Source organism: Xiphophorus maculatus, chromosome 13 (assembly GCF_002775205.1).
Source record: "Xiphophorus maculatus strain JP 163 A chromosome 13, X_maculatus-5.0-male, whole genome shotgun sequence".
Lineage (NCBI taxonomy): Eukaryota > Metazoa > Chordata > Actinopteri > Cyprinodontiformes > Poeciliidae > Xiphophorus > Xiphophorus maculatus.
Genome location: NC_036455.1, coordinates 25,497,063 through 25,511,389, shown reverse-complemented (window position 1 = coordinate 25,511,389; position 14,327 = coordinate 25,497,063). Strand labels below are relative to the sequence as shown.

At 37.6% G+C, this 14,327-nt stretch overlaps 1 protein-coding gene across 1 annotated transcript in view; it reads right to left on the bottom strand.

The window, feature by feature from the left end:
* Positions 1 to 14,327, bottom strand: part of thsd7a (thrombospondin type 1 domain containing 7A) — an 86,339-nt gene that overhangs the window by 30,111 nt on the left and 41,901 nt on the right. The window contains exons 6-10 of the mRNA XM_023345187.1: positions 12,602 to 12,805; positions 7,000 to 7,194; positions 3,207 to 3,447; positions 1,279 to 1,394; positions 168 to 300 (exon numbers count right to left, since the gene is read on the bottom strand). Of these exons, the coding sequence (XP_023200955.1) occupies positions 168 to 300; positions 1,279 to 1,394; positions 3,207 to 3,447; positions 7,000 to 7,194; positions 12,602 to 12,805 (889 nt within the window). The remainder of the gene's footprint in view (positions 1 to 167; positions 301 to 1,278; positions 1,395 to 3,206; positions 3,448 to 6,999; positions 7,195 to 12,601; positions 12,806 to 14,327) is intronic.

Sequence of the window (14,327 nt, the reverse complement as noted above, 5' to 3'; positions counted from 1 at the left end):
CCTTGAGGACTGGAGTTTGACACCCCTGATCTAAGGCCTAGAAACAAGACATTCATTTGACTCAGGTGTGATAGAGCAGGGTTGCAGCATATCTCAAAGGCTAAGTTGGAGACCACTAGATAATCACAAATGTGACATAAGTAATGTTGATAAGTCGGAGTATATACCTGTAGCCATGACAGACAGATGGTGCTTCACACTCTCTTTCCTGACTCAGAATCTCAGGACAGTCCTGTCCTCCATTAGCTGGTAACTGAATGATCATCCGCTTCCTGTACTGCTTACTCTTAGTCTTTTCACCTGAAGAGAACCACAGAAGAACACTTTATGTAAACAACATACTTTGTAGCATTTTAGCTTAAATCTTTAATAAGGGTGAAAAATGCAAAAGCGTACCATTAGCATAAAAATTGCATAGACATAAGTAAAGCAGATTGTCTACAGTCTACATTCTTCAATAGCTTCTCTGACTTCATATTTGCTTTTTATATAAATAACTTGATTTCACAGTGGAAATGAATTTACAGTGTGAATCAGGATATAAAAAATATGCAGTTCATTTTGTAAAGGAACTGAACTGTGCTGCATTTTTAACTGACTGAGAAGTTCAGACACAATTCTCATGTTTGGTTATTTAACCATCATACCTGCCCTGGGACACCATGATTCCACAGTTCTGCAGACACTTTTGGACTGACTGCATCGTTTTGCCTACAGATAAAGATGTCCATGGTTGATTCAGTACCTACAAGGTGCCACCTACCTTTTGCCATGTTATAGGAAATGAATGCCTTTCTGTTATCTGCATGTTTACTGTATCACATCACAGTTAATAAACCAACAGGGGTGTGGGCATTCATGATGCAGAGCTATTTATAGAAGCCTGATGGATTAAAGGGCAGCACAGCTCTTATAAACTGATTGTGCGTTAAGTGCATGGGGAGTGAGGAATGCGTAGCATTATGCTACTGTGAAACACATGTTAAGATTTAGACAAAAGACAAGGTTCAGTACAAGGAGGAACATTATATTAAAAGAATGTGTTGATAAAGGGACAAGTGTTTGTTTTGTTATTATGCCTATTTGTAATAATTTACAAATAGGCATTATTTACAAATGCCTAATTGTAAATAATAATTTACATCACCTACAGCACAAGTTGCAGCAGCTGTTTATTAGAGTATGCTTCATTACACCTGATCAAACTCCTTGTCATGACACGCCTCAATGTGGCTCATGCTGCATCTTGTAAAGAACTTTAATGTGCGCTTTAGTTACCCGTTTGACACGCCGGGGGGCAGAGGCTCCAGTCGCTGTATGGGGTGACAGTACAGTCTCTTTTGCAGGGAAGCAGGCACGGCCTTACAGTGTCTGGACGGAGACTCTCTGGACACCTGGAAGAGTAGAATTGCTGTGACTAGTTCAGATACACCAAGAGCCTGTAAAAATTGGGCGAACCCAAGATTTACTGAATTATGTCAAGCATCACAATAAGTATAAATTATTATTTTTTTAAACTAATATTCTGCAAGCCAAATAGAAAACATTGATAAAACCACTGTCACATGCATAAATATGTTCTACTGTCTGATGTTTGCAGGTAGCAGTGCCCCTCATGTGGGCAGCAGTTAGGGCTCTCAGTAAAAGCAGCTCTTCATCTTTCTATTAATGTGTAAGTGTGTCCCAAGGCAGCAAACTCAGTAAGCAGTGTGTCCTGTTCGATTTAGGAGTCAGCACAGGCATAAAAAGCCAGATGAGTTTCCATACACAGCATGGGTGCTGGGAGGGCTCGCCTGAATAATGTGGCTCGGCTGCCAGAATAATGTTACTGTTGTGTTGAATAAATAAACAGATAATTCATGTTCCCAGCAGTTGCCTCCAGGAAGGGAAAGAGAAGCAGATGCTTAAAACAGTTGGCGAAAAGCTCAGCAGCTCATCTGTCTATCAGCAAACAGCTACCAAACACACTAACCTTTAGACTACACAGCAAAATGAGAAATATGCAAAGTATGGCAGCAAACCAAAGCTGTTCTTTCATTTAAATAAAATAAGTCCTCACATTATAAAAACATGTATTTATGAATATATTTGTTTCATGTGCAAACAAAAGCTGAACATAATCAAACCAGACATTGGAACTTTCAACTAACACCAGTTAGCCCCAATGTCAAATGAAGCCTAGGCGCAAATTCAAACTGGAAGACTCTTTTATCCCCACCGGGACCCGTTAATTGAAGCGACCTGCCCACAATCATCGACCTATCAACGCCGGACCAAGCCACGTCACGTCCAATCATCGACCAAGTCCCAGCTAATAAGGACCTTCATTTATGGTGTCCTTCGCTCTCCAGCCGAGCTCAACCCACCACCACCCCTTCTCCTCCATTCGCCCGGTCCTGAGGCCCGCACCCTTCTTCAACCTCCACCACCAGTGCCGGGCCCTGGGGGATGACGTTCCTAACAGCATCGGGGATGCTCATCTGAAGCCTATCGCTAACGCTGCAATAACCGTTATCCCCAGCCGGGGCCCGAGCGCCAAAGACTTTAAATTCTGTTTGTCAATAAACTCTTCTAATTGCCTTCTTATCTCCGTCTGAGTCTCTCCAGATTGAATGAATTCACACCATTGGAAAACGATGAAAAATCTTGATATGCTTAAAACAGTTGACTTTTTGAGTTTTGTCTGCTATGAAAATAGTAGTCTCTTTTGCAGGGAAGCAGGCACAGCCTTACAGTGTCTGGACGGATACTCTCTGAAAGATGCAAGCTTTCAAAGCTTTCAAAGCTTGCATCATTTTAGATGCAAGCTTTGAAATAAAATAAAACATAAAACTTGCATCTAAAAAGCTTTAGATGTATTTTCCCTTTTTTGTCATTCTTTTATCTATAAACAACATTTGAAAATTACTTTTGCACAGACTCAGGTTATCTTTGTCTGATATTAAAGTGTGTTTGATGATCTGAAGCATTTAAGTTTGACAAAAAATACATCTCTAACAGAGCAAACATGTTTCTTTTTACTGAAAGCTACTTATTTTGTCCATCCATCCATTATCTTATACACTTATCTCTGAGGTATGAGAGGTGCTGATGTCTATCTCCAGCAGTCAAAGGTCAAGACGCTGGTCACCTTGAACAGGTCACCAGTCCATCGCAGACTTATTTTGTCACCTGCCGTATTTCTTATGAATGATGAGAAATCTTACTTTTTAGGAGGAACTTGGCCCACATTGACCCGGACACAAATGACTTTCCGGGTTTGCATTCCCACTGAGCATGAGATGTCATCGCCGCGCGTTCTCCCCAAAGACGTGTTAGTGTTCGGACCTGAAGAGTCCTCGATGCATTGCCCCCAGGAACCCGTTTGCCAATGATACACAGTGCATGGATGCTCATTGCAGTTCCTCGTCTCTTGCAGTGCACTGACATTGGGACACTGGAGTCCTCCTGAAATACAACAACAACAAAGAGCAATATTAGATTTGGTAGAACTACATACAAAAATACCTGGTTTCATTCTTTTTGGCAGCATGTATACATCTGAATATGAAAGGATGAAGAAGATAAAACTGAAGGAGAGTTTGAAGCTTACTTGTATTGTTTTAACTCTAATTTGACATTGAGCAGAAATAAGAGTAAAGAACTACAGATACATATGCATTTAGCATGCACCCCTACAGTGATCTTGGTCTGCTTTTATTAATATCAATTCATTTGTCATCTTACATTTGTTGGATTTCACAGGCAGAGAAAGAAAATTGTCTTTGAGGCCACATAACGGTCATAACCTAAGACATTGTTTTGAAAGTTCGTTCTAAAATTCTTACAGCATATTTCAACATAAGTATCTGGGTTTTTTTAAGTGTTAATTTTATAGACAATGGCTATGTTGATGCTGCAGATTTGAACGACTGCTTATTATGAAAGAAATTCATTCTGGATGTTTAGTCCACAGTTTACATTAAATGTTTCTTCTTCAAACCTCCTCCTGTGCAAAATTCTGTCACATTTCAAATGATTTGAAACTGAAATAAGATGACTGTTCAGACTTTGCTCACTTTGAATATCAAAAGTGTAAAATGGTTCATTCATTTTTAAAATGAATTTCATTCTTTGTGTTAAACTGATTTCTGTAATTATTTTTTGAGCTCTGTTGAGTTTATTTTGATTCTTTTTTTTATATGAGTGTTAGTCATTTTCGCCTTGGTTTGCAGTTTCTTTGAATCTAGTTCAGTTCTCTCTGAGGTAATAAATCTCCTTCTCTCCGTCTCTCTGTTTGCTCTCTTTCAGTTTGCTCTCTCAGCATTTTCCCAGCTTGTGCTCTTTTGACATTAAAATCATTATGACACAATCAAGTAACTATGTTACTTTCAACTGTCATAAAAATTCTGTATATATCATACATGACTTAGAAATTTGAAGCCTTGAAGTTGACCTTTGTTTCTTTAAGAAGCTCCTTCCCTTTCTGACCTGCTACCTTCAGCACATTACCACAACAATGCTCTTCCATTATCCCGTTTACTACCATTCTACGGAGCTTTGGAATGAGAAATAGTTGACACTCAGTGTTGCTTTAGAGACGTTATATCACTGAGCCTAGAAACCCAGAGAATTAGTAGATGTGGAGGTTTCATTGGTGATCAGCTGCTTTCACCTGTTAGTTCTGGATTTGAAGTGAGTAAAGAGGACTGAAAGGATCATATTTCTACCAGAAAAGGGAATCTATTGTGGCAGAAAAATACTCGATAGCTAAAACATAAACAAAAATCACATCTGGTGCCTAAAAACATCAAATATAAATATACCAAATACTGGCTGGACCAGCGACAGTAGTGAAGGACCTTGAACAAAAGAAACAAAATCTGTGTATATCCAAAGCACACCATCTCTTTTTTCTACAGCCATAAGTTAAGTTCTAGGAAAAGAAAATTCTTACCCTGCATCACAGAAACCCATGCCACAACTTTAGCAGTCACTGTATAATGAAATACAAGAAATAATTTATGCATTGTTTTGTTTATTTATAGAGTTATGTGCATAAAGTTGACTATCAGCTCTCCATATGATCTAACCAAATGCCTAAAGAAATCTAAAAAATGTTGACCATTCCAAAAATTAGAATAAACAAATAAAAAAAAGAATACAATTAATGATTGTTTTGATTATTTATGGGCTGTTTTGATTTTGATGCATTATTAGGCCAAAGGAAAGTTGGACTTTTTTTATGGACTATGAAACAGGCTGTAGTTTTAAACCAATCAACTGTGTAAGCAGATACTGATTATCATTATTATTTTGGTGTCAGTCTTTGTGATGTTATCAGGTTATGTTCCAGTGATCCCACTACAGCTCTTTAAGTTTCCTCGTGTGTTCACTGTTCTTACTGCAGGACGTTTGTTGTTTGTACTCACTACTGCTGAATTTTAACAGTAACTTTTATAACTTGAGTTTAGTAGATCCAAAAACTAACAATTTGATGTCCTAACTCATTTACTCTTAATTACACATTTGCCTGTCATTTATTTTGAGTATTTTTATTTTGGACAGTTTAAAGGCTGAGTTATAATTCTGGCAGCATTCAAATTAATGTTTAGTCATAATCTAAATTGAAAATGAATTGTTATGTAAGACCAAAAATGTTTTTGAAACATTTCCTATCCAACTATAGCATTTTTGGGTGTAGTTAAAGTGTAAGACACTTTTAAGACACTCTTATTCATCAGTACATGATGCACACCTTTGGTCATGAGGCAGAAAGTATCCAGAGTTTTCTGCTAATTCTCCAGCGCTACTGCAATTTTTACTGGATTACCAACCAGCATTTACTGTAGAGAATATTCTTCAGGCATTTTCAAAACATGCAAGGTATGTTATACTTGGGGATTACAATAAATTGCCCATATGAATTTAAAAAAAGGTCATAATGAATAAAGTTTTAAAACAACTAAAAATGTAAACAGTAGCTGATGGAGTGTATTTATTCTCGCCTTTCTGACGTGGATATTATTGATCAATAATTTTGCACTCTGTGTGGCACTTCAAGATTAAATGGAGCAATATGAAGGCAAAGTTGATCTGGCAACTGATGTGGATGAGAGAAGGATCCTGCTGGAGTTAATGTTGTGCTTGAGGTTCAGGTTGGAAAGACTTCTTGTGTGTTCTTTTGGCTAATCTATGTTGTGAATCTGAACTATCCTGTAAAGTATGGCGATTTTTGGAATTTATTCAAATAGTTTTGCATTCTTATTGTTTGCATGGATCAATGTCAGACATCATTGCAGTTCATCTATATTTGAATTTGTAGTAGGTGTATGTCAATCTATCAGAGTATTGTGGACAAGTAAAATAATAATCAATAAAAAAAAATATTATTATTTATGACAGCTATAGCTTATAATTCATGACAATTTAAACTATTTGTTTCTAAAAGAATATGGTTTGTGTCATTTTGTAATGTATTGATGTATACTTAAAACAATGTTTCAAAAGTATTTAGCAATTTAAGTAAAAGTACAAATATGTAACTACCTTTAAGGCGTCAGCTTTAAAAGACCAATTTTTTATATTTGACGATGGCTTCTGTAGCCATGATTTCTGTTTCAGTTTTGTGGAATCGGTTTTCCCATTTTTTACTGACTAACTCTAGAAGAGATCTAAGTTGTTTAAATATGATCCATTCCAGTTAATTTAGCTTAATTTTGATATTAACATGTAACATGTTTAAATAAATATGAATAAATTCAGCATTTTAGTCCAACGTAATTAATGGTTTAAGTTGCAACATACTAAATAAAATGAATATTACGCATTTGAGCTACCTTTCCATAATTGTGTTGGGTTCTTTAGACTCTTATCATGTGATTAAATAAAATAAAATAGTTTGTGTTCCAAAACTTCAATTGTGCAATTGGTTTTTCTAAACCATTTCTGTAACTTATGGGGTTTTACAGTGATGGAGGTCTGTCTTAATTCTGCTATGGAGGTCTGAGGAATTCCCACCTTCTCCTGCGTTATGAGCAAGTATGGAACGCACTCGGGTCTGCTTCCCCTCTGTGTTTTTTCCAGAGCAGGTGTGGGAGCAAAATGACCAGGGAGTCCAAGGGCTTAGAGCGCAGTCCTTGGAGCAAGGCACCTCACAGATGGTAGGCATTGGAAGAATGGCATCCCGGCAAAGCTGCTTCTCCACTTTTTCACCTGGATGAAAAAACACAAACATGTTTTAGATATTACAAAGAGAATTTGCCACTTCAGATACTCTCCCATCATTCTCCACTTATGATGGGAAATTAGTGGAGATTGTCAGCATCAGGACGTATGCTGGATGGCTGATAGTATCCGATCAGTTTAGTGTTTTCATTTTGGAACAAATACAAAAATTGCTAATGGACTGTTATTGCAACGTGGAAAGTTGCAAGCAACAGCTTCAAAGTTTTGGGGGGTTTTTTTATGTTGTAAAACAAAAAATTGAGAGGAAATTGTTGTTCTTGGCTGCTCGCTCAAGAATAAGAGTTTAGATTTGATTGAAGAACTCGTTCAGCATGAAAAAGATTTGATGTCCTACATACCATCAAATTGTAGCTACTTGCAGTGTCAGCTAGGATTGGTAGACATCTTAACTAAAACACAAGAAATGGCAGTACTATCCTATTCAGGTGTCCTTTTCTCTTTCTATAGTTAAAGGTGCTTTTTTGGTTATTGTACCTCTGATAAGATATTGCATCCATCTTTCAAATCTGAGTTTTGTTTTCTCATGCCATGACACAAATCACATGATTCTTCAGGGTAAACCAGTTTTAAAGTAGTTTTTATCTAACTCAAAGTTCACTGTTGCATGTCATATTGGAGTAGTTAGGGGATGAATCTTAAAAGTTTCAGTTGCTGCGTAAGCCAATCGCCTGTTGTCTTTGGATGTCTGCAGGAACTGTAAGCCCTCTGAGCTGAAGGAGAACATGGTGGTGTTGCTTGGCTTGGGTGAGATTTCTTTCCTTTTTACACATCTGTTTCTGCAGCAGCTTCCTCCATCTGTTCTCACCGCACTGACCCCTCTGGTCTGGACAAAGAAGGTGTGCTGGCTGGGGAGGCTGCACAGAGTTTTATTGGCTTCCAGACAGTATGCACTTTTACTGGGTTTCACTCAAGGGGGACTTGGAGGCTGTGGTGACAGAGTGGCAGAAAAATAACAGCTTTTTCTGCTATCATTTCAGATTTGGAGCGAAGGAAAAGTGCAGCATTGTGTTGTGTTCATTCCAGCAACAGAGAAACGGGATGGTGCATTCTAGCATTTAACACGGACAAGGTTTCTGAATGACTTTTTCTTGTGGACTCGGGTACACAGAGGAGCATTATGCATGTTTCTGGCAGCTTAACATATGCACCCCTTTACGACACACTTAGAGGCAAAAAAGGTGACCAGCAGACTCAGTGAACTCCCAAAGGGCACAAGTGACTGATGATTCCAAGAAGGTCCCAGCTAATGCAGCACTTTTTGCCCACCCAAAAAGTGGATGGGCAAAAACCCCACTTTTTGGGTGGGGTTTTTGCTGGCTCCAGTGGCCAGCTGGCTCCAGTGCTGGCCACTGGAGCCAGCAGCTCCAGTGGCCTTCATGACAGTTGCCTCTGGTTATATGTTTGGGGCAGTGTGTGAACAATGGGTGGATGGTGCCTGCTAACCATACTTTTATCACACTTTGATCACTCAGTATCTCAAAGTTTCCTGCTATAAAAAGTGAAGGCCTTTTGTAGCAGGAAACTGTGTGTTGGCAGCTGACCTTACTATGTCATACTATAATGTAGGCTTTTATTTTGAAGGCTAGGGAAACGGAAATGTTGTGAGATAAAGAGAAGATAAGATCATACTGTTCGTATTTCTCTGTTTGGAAGTGTCGTTGATTAAAAGCGAGACTCCAGATATTGTTGTCTCTTTATAGCTGTCTTACACAATGTGATCAAATCTATGATAGATGTTCTTGCAAACTTGTTAGAGGCCAGACTTAAATATTTAAACCTTGCTGGACACCAGATGACCCAATCATTAAACATGTATTTTAGTTGCTACCTAATTCTATTTAACATGCATTTCTTTTTCGTTATTTAAAATTATTATTTTTTTAAATATCATCAAATTAACATTTAAGCTTCCATTTTTTTTTTTTACTATGGGGTTTGGAAAAACATATCATTAGATTTAGGAAATAATCTTTATTACTATCCAAATATAAAAGATGATATGGCCATGAAAGCATGTGTGTCAGTTTATTCTGTAATATTTTATGGGTCACATCTATTAATAGGAGACTAGCTGCTGAGCTGCTGATATGTTCTGTATTGATCTACATTGAACAGCTGTCTTCACTCTTTTTGCGTCATTCATCAAATTGAATTGTAACTCATCCCTTCTCTGAAATGCCTTATTGTTGAAAATCTCATTGTGAGTGGCTGGAAGATCCGCAACCACTGAATCCAATGACATGACAAGGACCCCAGGGAAAACTTGGTCTATTTCCATCAGAAGGAGGCAAGGAATCAATACCAGGCCAGTTAACAGCAGCTATATAAGATGATGTCTGTGGGAGAAAGGAAGAGCTGACAATCAAAGATGCATATAACTTTGACAGGGTTAATCAAAGACTTTCAATTTATTTAATAGAAAACATTGAAGTGTCTGTGTGACATTGATGGCTTCCGGGATGGCTTTTGTTCTTGATAATTAAAAACAGCACATATTCCCAATAGAGCTGGCCTGGATTCACAGAGTGGTTTCTCTCCAACCAAAACTTCAGCTATTGCTGACCTATTTACATATTAGATTTCAGTATTAATGTAAGTATGAAAATATTAAGTATTTAAAAAACATTGCAAAACTGTTACACTTTTGGAAACTTCTACACCCTTCTTATGTTACATACTGTTCTCCTAAACTAACAAATGTGGAGGATGAAGTGTTATGTTGTTTAGAATGAAGACCGCAGGTTCACAGACATCAACAAGGAAACAGCCTCCTGGATTTTTAGTGATGAAAGTGTATAAAAGACAGCCTTAGATCTTATTTACACAATGATGACACAATCATGATAAATGATCTCACACACATTCAGAGATAATGGAGAAGGAAAGGGACGGTAAATTGAAGATAGCTGTGCAGATCAGACCATGCTAATTCAATTTAAAAGATGTCTGATCCTTCAGAGTGTAATAAAGGAGCCTCTGCACCTCTTACAGAAAGCTGAGTACGTCTCACAAGATAGAACACAACGACAGATAATGTGGATGAGGACATGTGAAGCAGTTTTCCTTCATCCAGAGGTCTGAAAGGCTCCAATCGATAAGGAATGTCTCAAAGCATTGAATAAGCAGAGGACAATGGATGGATGGATAACAAATCAGAATTTTTTCTAACAATCTAAGAGTTTTTCCCTTTTAGAATCACCTTAATATTGAAGAAGAGACCACTGTACATGTCTGTACATGTCTGGCATTATTTGACCTCATGTCCTTGACTCAGATTATATTAGTAAGACATTCACAGGGTCCTCTGTTGTCAATCATGACAGCCCGTATGTATAGTCCTTCACCATGTCTTTTTCCTCCCCCATAATCTGTAGCTTTCATGAAGATGCCTTCTTCCTGCTGAAGTCAATAATTATCTTACTAGCCTTTCAGATGTTCAGCCTCAGTTGGTTCAGTTCAGTCCAATCTTCAAACGTGTCTACTAGTTCTATGTACTCTCCCTCCTCGCCGCCTCTTAAACACGCCAAGTCATCTTCTGAAGGTGGCAGGACTGGAAGCCAATGACGTGTAAGGTGAAGAGAAACGGAGATGCTGTGTGTGTGTGTGTGTGTGTGTGTGTGTGTGTGTGTGTGTGTGTGTGTGTGTGTGTGTGTGTGTGTGTGTGTGTGCGTGCGTGGGCGTGTGTGTGAATGAGGGTCTGCTAATGAGGTCTGTGGGGAGTAAGATGCACAGAAATGGGGGTTGGCCACCAGGTTCATGTCCAACTAGATTGGATCTCCATTCAATGACAGCAGCATCTGAATTTTGAGTTTTTATTTTCTGTAAGCCATAATCATCAAAATGATAAGAAACAAAAAGTTGAAGTGTCATTCTCTGCAATGAACCTATTCCATAGGAGTTTAACTTTCTAAAGTGAGTGACAAATTATATTGAATTTCCACATGATGAGATGTATCTGTATATTACAACAAAACTACAAAAAGAATAAAATGTTCAAATTCAATTCAATTCACAAACACTTTATTGATGCCAAAGGGAAATGAGATTTAACTTATATTAATTCAAATTCTTCAAGAGTATATATACCATTCCTTCAGATGAGCAACACCATTTTGCTTGTCTGAAATGGTTAATGGTAAATATTACAAAATATCATTTTTTTCCATTTGTGTAGACACTAAAGTGAAGGTTTTTACAACACAATGTCATGTCTATCCTATGAGTAATATTGTCAGAAATATGGTTAAATACTAATCGAGACCAAATTTTGCTTTCAGTCCAATAATTACATACCTTCACCAGCCATTGCATTAAGCTAAACTTTCTTGTTTTTTTCTTTGTGCTGCATTTTTCTTACTTTTCTTGGGCATGGTCCTTGATTATTATTTTTAGCCCTGCATCACCAAGTGAATCTGAGTCATAGAAAATTATTTTTAATAACACGGTCAGGAGCTTGTTGCTCTATGCTACCATTTCTTTGCCAGCTAAACCGGAAGTCCCATCTTCCGTCAATTTCATAGATGAACTCTCACTTTGAGCACCATTTTATGTTCATGTGAGCGATCAAACTTTTGGGAATTTAATGGGGGGGTTTTCTCTCTGAAACTGATGCACATAAAAATGCCTTTATTTGAGTCACACAGTCTCTTATTAAAACTCCTCCACTGTGTCCCTCTGATAAATTTGATATTATGCAAAACTGATTTATGCACTATAGGTTCAGTTAAAATAATAATACTGTATTTCACAAATATAATTTCACAAAGTTCTAAGCATATTTTGAGTATTTTTAATCACTTTTTGCCTTGCCAATGTTCAATTTTCTTTCTTTTACTACAGTTTGATCACACATGATCAAATATGAAAATTAATTGCAAGATGAGATGATATCGACTTTCCTGGCTGAGGAGTTGGAAACAATAAAGTCCAAATGGAGAACAGACATCATCTTTTGTCTTCCAAGAATGTCAAACACAGTTGCATTTATCTGAGTGTGATAACCAGTTTGACTTGATTACTTGTTTCACAAATTGAAGACCATTGCTTAATATGTCAGTATCTGGGTGTCAGCTGTCCAGATAGGGTTTGTTTAAATGCATTCATTCATATAATTCTTCTCACAACTAATTAGTGTTCGCCATAAGCTACTGTGTCAAATGATGATTGGTCGGGCCAGGGGTTGGAAGGTCTTAATGAGCTTAAAGATCTGAAAAATTCCTGGCTAACAGAATGTAGAAAGGTTTCAGTGAGGATAAAAAGGGTTGTTACAATGAACCGCCATTCGAGAGCAACTATTTGGATTTACATTATCTGCTAAAGAGTTCAACCATGTTAAATACTAGCTTCACTAATCTAGTTTATTATGTTCACTTACCATCACTGTTGATACACTGGACTTGGGGAATTTGCGTACCAGGACCACACTCCATCTCATTGTCAGGGACACATTCCTCCAGTTTAACCACGAGCCACTCGAAGCAGCTGGGGTCTTCACACGGTATGGCCTCCACTAGATGAGGACAATTTCCTGTCCCATCTGTTGGCTCATTGATGATCCTTCGCTTCCTCAGTTTAAAACCTGTTACAGAAAAACAGGAATCATTACAGCACATGATGAAATATGGATGTAAACATGTGTAACTGAATTTGAATTAAAAATGCCCCTGAAATATAAATGCATATTTGTGCTTACTTTTTGAGTGTTAAAATATATTTCAGATACATTTTTAGTTCATTGTCATTATTTATATATGGTTGAAATTTCAGTTGTTATTTTCACTTCAAGCTAAGGAATTACATTATTATTTTAAAGTTGTCACATTTTCAGTAACTGTTTTTTGGTTTAACTTTTCAGTGTTTAAAAATTTTATATACAAAAAATTCAATCTTTCAAAATTCAAACACAATATTTTCAGTCTCCTGGGATTCCAATGGCTCAATTGAAATTCTACAACTCCTGCGATGGACTGGTGACCTGTCCAGGGTGACCCGGCTTCTCGCCCAAAACGATTCCTGGAGATAGGCACCAGCACCCCTCCCAAACCCTCTAGGGACAAGGTGTTAGAAAATGGATGGATGGATGGATGGATGGATGGATGGATGGATGGATGGATGGATGGATGGATGGATGGATGGCAATTATGCAACTCAAATAATCCTTTTCTGATCTTTTCATGACAGTCTGAACAACATAGATCAGATTTTTTGAATGCAACCCAGGCTACTTGGACATATGGTTCTACATCTGATATCTTTTCAAATGTGACTTGTGTCTGGAGGACCAGGTCATATTCATTTGACCTGAAAGTCATTGATAAATGTCCCTATTCTACAACCTGATACACCCAAGTAGGAAGAACAACAATAATAATAATAACAATAATAATAATAATGGCCCATAATGATGATTAAGTTGTTAATGTGCTTTAAAATGGTAAGATATGCTCCACCATTAGAATCCCCATTTACTTCTGCAATCCCAGAGCACTTCTTCTTTATGGCGGTTAGCAAATCACTGAGCAGGCTTTCTATGTGTGACGTTGTTGCGCCCTCTATTGCACATATGGGACATTATTAGGTTGTTCGTAGTTCACACAGGAGATCACATACAAGCCACATATGTTTGGAAATGTGCACGACCATGCCAAAAAAAAAATCTGATTTCACAAAAAAAATTGGAATTGAGCATTAAGGCCTGCAGTGTGAAGGTAGCCCCAGTAGTCTGCGTCACATTCGAATAGGTCCAATCTGTGTTGTTCAGACTGTCTTGAAAAGATCATACAGTTCGTTTTAGGGCAAAAAATCAGATTTGGGTCAAATTAGGATGCAGTGCAAGCGTAACCTTAGTCACATGTTTCGTAGTCACGTGACGCTTCAAGTTTGTGTAGCTAAGCTAATACTAGTGGAAAACTAACACCCAGGCGGTCCTGGGAGCTAACATTAGCAGTGAGTTTAGCACTTTTATTTTTATGTAATATTTTTACGCGCATAAAATTTCAAACATTGTCTTATGGCTTGATTTAGTACGCAGGTTAAAGTAACTATTAATCATTGAACATGCACAGTTAGCATGTTAGTTTGTTATTTTAACCCCTCTTCCC